Source organism: Lipotes vexillifer, unplaced genomic scaffold (genome assembly GCF_000442215.2).
Source record: "Lipotes vexillifer unplaced genomic scaffold, Lipotes_vexillifer_v1.1 scaffold76, whole genome shotgun sequence".
In the NCBI taxonomy this organism is placed as follows: Eukaryota; Metazoa; Chordata; class Mammalia; order Artiodactyla; family Lipotidae; genus Lipotes; species Lipotes vexillifer.
In genome coordinates, this window is record NW_006773751.1 from 4,060,979 (window position 1) to 4,068,910 (window position 7,932).

The following is a 7,932-nucleotide window of genomic DNA, read 5'->3' on the forward strand; positions in this document are numbered from 1 at the left end:
GGCCCGTGAGCCGTGGCCGCTGGGCCTGTGCGTCTGGAGCCTGTGCTCCACAACGGGAGACGCCACAACAGGGAGAGGCCCGGGTACCAAAAAAAAAAAAAAAAGAAAAAAAAAAAAAAGATAGTGTTCCGAGGGATGAGTTTCCTTTGGGTTTTGGAAACGAACATCCCACAACTCCACACTGTAGCATATATCTCGGCTACAGATTCTTGCCTTGGGCCATTGCTATTTGATGGGGCCCAGTGAATCATGCAAAATCTCTCTTACTGAGTATGCTTAAATCTCAAATCAGCCATAGAGCTTATTATATCCTTGTTAAGCAGATCCCATGGTTTGTCATCAGCATGATCATTTCTGGTCCCCGCTCTACGCCTCTTTGGTTACTGAAAATGACTATGTAGTGCTTGTGAGCAAAAGCAGTAGAGACCCAGGCTAGCGATGAGCCCGGAAAACAGCACTGAGAGCTGTGGGCTTGGGGAGGAGGGCTGCTGTGGGGCAGTGGGCGTGGAGGGTGCCTGGGGAGGAGGTGCCCACCGTTGGGCTCTCAGGGATCTTTGAAGTATTTGTGGCTCACCTCCGTGATGGACGGAGGCCTACAAAATAGTTACTCAAGAGTTAGGGAGTCAGTGCTAAAATGCCAAAGATCTTCCCCAGTAATGAGGTCTATTTGGCGTGTGTGGTGGGATGGAGATCCAAAAGTGGGATGGAGCAGAGGCACAACTGAAAAGAGAGACTCATGTTCCAAAAGAAGCTTCTGCAATCAAATAGAAGTAGATGAGGCCTTGTGCCTCACAGGCAATGGGTTAGAGGCTCTCTTGGCTGGATTCCCACTGACGGACGGTCTCCTCTCTCTGCAGCTTCACCAGCACGCTGGCGCTCAACGACCCACTGCAGACCCTCTTCCAGCTCATGTCGGGGAGGATCCCACAGGCAGCCACGGTACCCTCTGTGACAGGACCCCCTCAACACCCCAGCACCCTAAGGGTTTAGGGGGTAGGGACTGCTCGGGAATGAGGTGATGGCTTTAGAGATGAAGAATAAGTAATTACTGTTGGTTAATCACCTCCCATGTGCCTGGCCCTGTGCTAAGCGCTGTGATGCATGTTATTTCGTTTAACGCACAGAGGTAGGAATGATTATCCCTGTTTTGCAGACGTGACGACTGAGTCGCAAAGGTGTAAAATGACCAAGATCACAGAGCTAGGAGTAGTGGAGTCAGGATGGGCCCAGGTCTGTCTGATTCCAAAGACTGTGCCCTTTCCACAATCCACGGCTACCTGCTGTGTGGCAAATAGTGAGAGAACCCGAGGCTGCTCTCCACGCTTCCCACAACCAGGCTTGCTTTCTTCCCCACCACTGCATGTGACCCTTCAAAGCTGGACGTGTTAGATTCTACGTCATCAGTGTGGGATGTGGCTCGGGAGAACCCTGAGGCCAGCTTGATAGTTTTCCCATTATAAGAGCATTGATCTTTTTGTCCCAAGGTATTCCTTCCCTATCCTCGAAGTCCAATAACTTTACTGAGATATATCTTGTTGTTGACTGTCTGTGTCAGTTATTCGGGGATACAGCATGCTCTTTTAATATGTGCATCCATATCTTACAGTTCCAGAGAAATTTCTTGAATTATATCCTTCAGTATTTATTTTGTTCTCTTAGTTTGGTTTCCTTTTCAGGAACACCCTCTATACACAAAATATATATAGTTCACATACATATATATATATATATATATATATATATATACATATATATATGTATGAACTGTATACATATGTACATGTGAATTATATATACAATTTTCTCTTTAATTAAAAAAATTTTTTTTTGGTTTCAATTCTTTCTTTCTTCTTTTTTGCTGTGTGTCCATCCTGTGTGTCCCTTACTGTGTTTTCATCAGTGTCTCTTGGCTTCTGTGCTTTTTCCATTTTTGTCTTTATTTCTTTGATTTTTCTCCCACTTCTCTCCTGAGCTCTGGAGGTCACATTTACCTCCTCCTGCTCTCCACCATCTCTTTCCTCTGCTCCTGTAACTTAGCTTTAGACCCTTGCTTCATAGAACAAATTGTTTCATTAATTTACTTAAATTCATGATGAAATGTTTGGTGACAATTCTTTGTTTTGTGGCAACATTTTTCTGGTGAATGTTCTCTCTACCTTCCCCCCTCCTTTTACCTTGATGGTATATTTGTAGCGATTCTGTACTTGTTCCTTCATAGGCTTCAGGTCTTCCCTGGATGAGTTATTTATGGGAGGTTTGAGCTGGGGAGGTGCCAGGGCCATATTCCAGGGCAGCTGGTATTTCCGCATGACCTGGTGTTTTCTGTGAGCCTCTTTGCTTCTCCCCAGCCAGTGGAGATGGCTGTGGGATCCCCTCCCTCTGGTGTTCTCTCTCTCTGCCTCCTAAACCCACCTCTGTTCGATCTCCATTACTTTTGGGAGCCTTTTCTTGTGTTTAGAGGCTTGGATTTTTGCCGACACCTAGTTTCAATGAAAATATACTTCACGCTTTTGCTTTTTTGTCTCTCTTATTGCTGTGGACAATTTCAAGAAAAGAAAAGGGAAATGATGACTTTCACGCCCCCTCGTCAAACCAGCTGGCTATACTGGAACATGGGGTGCACCTCACAATTCTGCTGAGGGCCTGTGCTCTGCAATGAAATTGTACCATGTCACAAAGCACTAAATGCAGGAAAAGATGTAATCAGCATACAGTCCATTGGGTCTCATTGCACTGGTAGAGTTTGCTAAATGTTCCCTACTCTTGGGTGAGAAAACCGAGGAGCCAGAGGTGATATTTGCAGTATTTGACCCTAGTGTTTGAGAGTTTCGTAGCATCGTAGCATCCTGTAAAAGGCTAGACTTTGGTACTTATAATAAGAGGAGTAGTGGAAAAAGCATGGCAGCCGGAAAACACAGACGTGGGCTTCTGTCACAGGCTTAACCTAGACTCTACTCCTCACTGTTGTGGGAACTGGGCCCTGCTACTTAATCTCAGAGCCTCAGCTTTTCTTCTTTGTGGGCATTTTGATGCCTAACAGAGCTACTGTAAAAATTAAAGGGGAGAGAATATCTGAACATATCAACCACCATGCTTGGCCCACTATAGTTAGTTAATAAGCGTTATCTCTCTCTCTTCTCCCTCCATAGACCTGCTTTACAGTGATTTTTTTCCCAAATCGTCTGGGGGAGGAGACAGAAGAATTACTTCTAAGCTTTTGTTCTTTTAGCAAGCGCTTTTCTTTTGCTAGTCCCTTTAGTTTCAGCAAGAAAGAGCCTGGCTCACATGTTAAAATGGGGATAATAATAGTACCTAATGCATGTGATTGTTCTTAGGAGAAATGCTTATTAGCACAGGCTGTGGCCCAGGGTCAGGGTGCAGTAAGTGAGAACTGCTGTTATTATTGTGATTTATTGTCATCATCGTCCTCATTCACACTGCATTGCCCAGATAAACAGAGTCACTATAAAATGGAGTTGGATAAAGCATCTTTTGTTCTATGGGATAATTACAAATACAATACCAAATAACTGTGAATTGTTTTGACCTCCAGATCTTAGCTATTACTGTCAATCTCCTGCTCTATCTTTTCAGTATAACAAATTGGAGGAGAGACTGGTCTGCAAATCACCTCTTTCCTTTGCTGTGCTTCTGTGTGTGTGTGTGTGTGTGTGTGTGTGTGTGTGTGTGTGTGTGTGGTGTGTGTTTGTGTGTGTGTGTGTATGTGTATTTATATACATGTAATTTATAAGGTGCAAACCAAGTGTAAGGCACTATGCTATGGGCTTCATCTAACTATATTATTATCAACAGTTATCCTGGGATGAAGTAAGAGAGTGGCATTGACATACATACACTACCAAATGTAAAATGGATGGCTAGTGGGAAGCAGCTGCATAGCACAGGGAGATCAGCTCCGTGCTTTGTGATGACCTAGAGGGGTTGGGATAGTGAGGGTGGGAGGGAGACGCAAGACGGAGGGGATATGGGGATATATGTATACATATAGCTGACTCACTTTGTTATACAGCAGAAAGTAACACAACATTGTAAAGCATTGTAAAGCATCTCCAATAAAGATGTAAAAAAAAAAAAATCCTGGCAGTTAGACATCATGATCTCCATTTAAGAGATGAAGAAAAAAAGGTTCAAAGACATAAAGAAACTTGCTCAAGAGGCAGGACCCCAGGTGAATCCAGGGCCCGTGTCGTTCTGTGACATTGTGTTGTTTCTTTATTGATATTCCCTGTGCTGAAATTCCCCTTCATTCAGGAGAATGGCGGCCCATCATTCGTGAGGGGCTTCTGCCTGCTCCCACTTCTCTGATTATACTCTACCGCCCCCTCGTGGAGCTCTGCTGCCTCTTCATGGTCACCAGAGGGAGGGGACACAGTGCTGGCTGGGCCACTTGGCCTGGTTTTCTCACTCCTCAAGAGGCGATAGGAATTAGAGTTCACAGGGTTGTTGTGAAGATTAAAGAAGGTGATGTGTGAGAGAGGGCTTTGGCTTTGTAAAACCAGGAAACATTAGCCATTTGGTAATAGGTATCAAGGAGCCCAGTGTTCCCCTGTCTTCTCACTGGCTAATGTGGACTCTTCCCATGAACCAAGGGTATTTGATCCTCCGTCTCCCACTGAAACATCAGTTGTTGTTTTTTTTGATTTTGTCCCTAGCTCTTGGGGTTAGGAGCACCAGGAGGAAATCTGAAAATTAGTGACCAAGAGTGTCATTCCATTTATCTATCTCCCAACATCCCTGTGTGTGTATGTAGGTATGTATGTGTGTATATGTGTCTGTCTGCCTGCCTATTCATCCTTCTAAGAGTTTTGCTTTTTTAAAAAGAGAACGCAAAATCAGTGAGTGGCCACATTGCCGGCAGCATAATGGGCATTCCCGGAAAACCAGGAAATAGACAACAACCTTCCTTCCTTACCTATATTCTGGTCAGGGCTACATTACTCAGTCAGTTTTCAATTTTTCTGCTGCTTTTCAGTGTTGTGGGGACGAGCAGTGGGGAGACTGGAGGCCGCACTTGGCTGTGATTCTGTCGAATCAAGGTGGGGACCCGGAGCTGTATCAGCGCACGATTGTCACCATGGGGGACACCCTGGGTAAGCAGACACCAGTTCCATCCCCTCCTCTCCTCTATTTCCAGGCCAGCTTTAACCACCCTGTGCTTAGATTCTTAGGTTCTGTGTTGGGCCTGAGTCTATGCCTCAGGCTTTCCTTTGACCCAGGAGCCTCAGTGTTTTCGAGACAGAAACTCCAGGGAGAGGGGTGTCCTTCTTGCCTTTCTGTTTCCCAGTTTTCCGCTGCGAGCCAGTGCAGGCCAGGCCCCTGAGACTCTGGGGTCTGCCACTGTAGGAGGCTCCCCTGAGTAGGTGATTCCTATGCCTGGGTCAGATTCCCGTGCACATGGAGTTAACACATGGGGGCATCTCGCCTACTGTTGTTGTTAGTCCCGTGGTGACCCAGCTTAACCAGATAGGAAATTCTATTTTTGCCTGAACTACCCTGGGTAATCGTATAATCTTTATTTCTATCACCTCTCTGTGAATGTGTCCTCATAAACACTTAGGGGCTGTTAAATGTTCCAGATGAGTGGTTCTCAGATTTGGTCAAGGGCCAGAACGTCTAGAAATCATCGCTTTGTGGCACTTCGTGAAATACTGCTCTGCTAAACTTAAAATAGCTACGTGTAAGATTGTGCCCAGTCAAATGGCAGGTTGTTCAGCACCTGGGTAGAAAGAGAACTAACTTTTGCTGAACCTTCTTGGGTGCCGGGCCCCATGCTAGTTACTTTACCTATTTGAATTAATTCAATGTTGAGGTCATGGAAAATGTATGGGAGAACATTTTAAAACTGGGAACAACTGGGTAATGAATGTAATTTTTATGATCACTGGGAAAGGTCTTCTATTGTTTGACTTTAGCAGGGGAGGCATTAGTGCCAAGAAGCCTAGTTTAAGAACTGCTACTCCCAACGGCCAGCTTCTCTGCTCAGGTGTAGGCATTTCTACCCATTTCTCCCTCTCCAGAAGGACTAAAATGCTTAGAAACGTCCTCATTGAAAATCCATTAGGGGGAACGTGAAATAGTGCCTTATTCTGGCTGAAGAGAAGTGAAATAATGTCGGAGGCCAAAAATGCGGTAGGAGAGGGAGTGGGGTTTGGGGTCTGTGACTCGTAGTGTGAAAAGCTCGTTCCTTTATCCCCATGAGGCTCTGCGCTCCGACCCCCAAGTCCCTCTCCAGCCCTCTCCCATCCGCCCCAGATGGTGGGTCCTCACGTAGGCGTGTTCCGTGACCGGGGCTTGTTCTCCTGCAGCTGGAAAGGGGCTGGTGGAAGCAGCTCACTTCTGCTACCTCACGGCTCACGTGCCCTTCGGCTCCTATACCGTGAAGACAGACCACCTGGCCTTGCTAGGCAGTAGCCACAGGTATGCGATCTTTTGGGGGAAAGGGAGTGGGAAGGACATCTTCCAGGGGATTGGTTTAGCCCTTGCTGGGCTTCATGGCTCCATTTTCCATTGTCTTGTGTGAATTTCGGCCACTGGGGGTCCCCTCCTCTGGGATGGTTTTCCACAGGTAGGCTCTGGCGGAGGAGATGCCGGGTGGGTGCCGCATCATACCGCCAGGGGGCCTCAGGTCCAGGCCCTGCTCCGGGGAAGCTGTGAACTGGTGCCTGTGGGTTGCATTGTACCCCTATGGCCACTCGGTGGCGCCCTGGCTCCGTGATCAGAGAGTGACTCTTTAGAAAATGCTTAGCGGGAGCGCGGCGGCTTGAGCCTCTGCGTCAGGCAGCTCTGGACCAGTTCTCAGAGCCCGCCTTGGGCAAAACCCGAAAGTGGAAGACGTTTGCCTAGCCACCACACCCTACACTGACTTGGGGCACAAGCTACTCAGTCCCGCCTGTCACTTATTCCCTGCTGGCCGTAGTATTAGGCTTTCACACAGAAGGACCTTAATAATCCCCTAGACAATGAATAGACGGACAAAAAGACCGGCTTGCTCTCTAGCTGCCCTCCACATTCTAGATCTCTCTTTCTCTTTTCCTGTAATAGTTAAGATTTCTTAAGCTCTTACATTGTGTGCCAGCCGTTTTATTTGCACTATTTCCTTTAATCATTACACATTTACCCTGTGAAGAATGTACGCTTTTAATCTTCACTTTATAGAGGAGGGAAACCAAGGCACAGAGAGGTTAAGTAACTTGTCTAAGATGGTACAGCTAGTGTGGGGTCAGGTTGGACTTGGAATCCAGACTGTCAGGCTTTTCTTTGTAGAAACGCATCCTCTCATAGCCTGTCTGTCAAGGTCACGGTCTCTGATAGCACCTAGCTGGCTTGTCAAAGAGGCCTGTCTGGGCCAAATGGAACAGTAAGTGAAATGGTTTAATGTGTCTCCCTCCTATGTTTATATTGTACGAGGATGTTTCTGGAGATACAGTCCTGATCCCAGGCATAGCCCCCGTGATTATGATTTCAAACCTCACAGCAGCTGTTTTGGGACCCGTGAGGACTCTGAGGGCCCCTCAGATCACGTTCACCCAGCCTGCTTCCTCACTGGAATGAACCTCCAGCACAGGGACCGTCTTCTGATTTGGGGCTCCGCAGTGCTACCCTCTCTCTGCCGGGCCTTCTTTCTTCAGTGCTTCCGAACATCACATCACTCCCTCTTTTCTGCTCTTCTGCTCAGGCTATGGTGGCCTCACCCAGACACCCGCTCTGGGTTCTCAGGGCACTAAGGCTGGCTCTCAGCGTGCTTACGGGGAGGACCCAGTGCCCCACTGAGCTGGGTGTGAGGGCAGCTTGCCTTACGTGACCCTCCAGTAAAGATGGCAGTGATCTCCCCCTCCCCCCAGTCTCTCCCCCCCACCTGCCCCCAGAGCCTCTAGAGGTGCAGATTCTCTTTCCTCCCTTGGCGCTGTCCCA

General features: G+C 47.3%; 1 protein-coding gene across 1 annotated transcript in view; it reads left to right on the plus strand.

Moving 5' to 3' along the window:
- SEC16B (SEC16 homolog B, endoplasmic reticulum export factor) overlaps positions 1-7,932 on the plus strand; it is a 36,741-nt gene that overhangs the window by 15,902 nt on the left and 12,907 nt on the right. Inside the window, 3 exon segments of the mRNA XM_007448542.1 lie at positions 858-939; positions 4,994-5,111; positions 6,327-6,438. Of these exon segments, the coding sequence (XP_007448604.1) occupies positions 858-939; positions 4,994-5,111; positions 6,327-6,438 (312 nt within the window).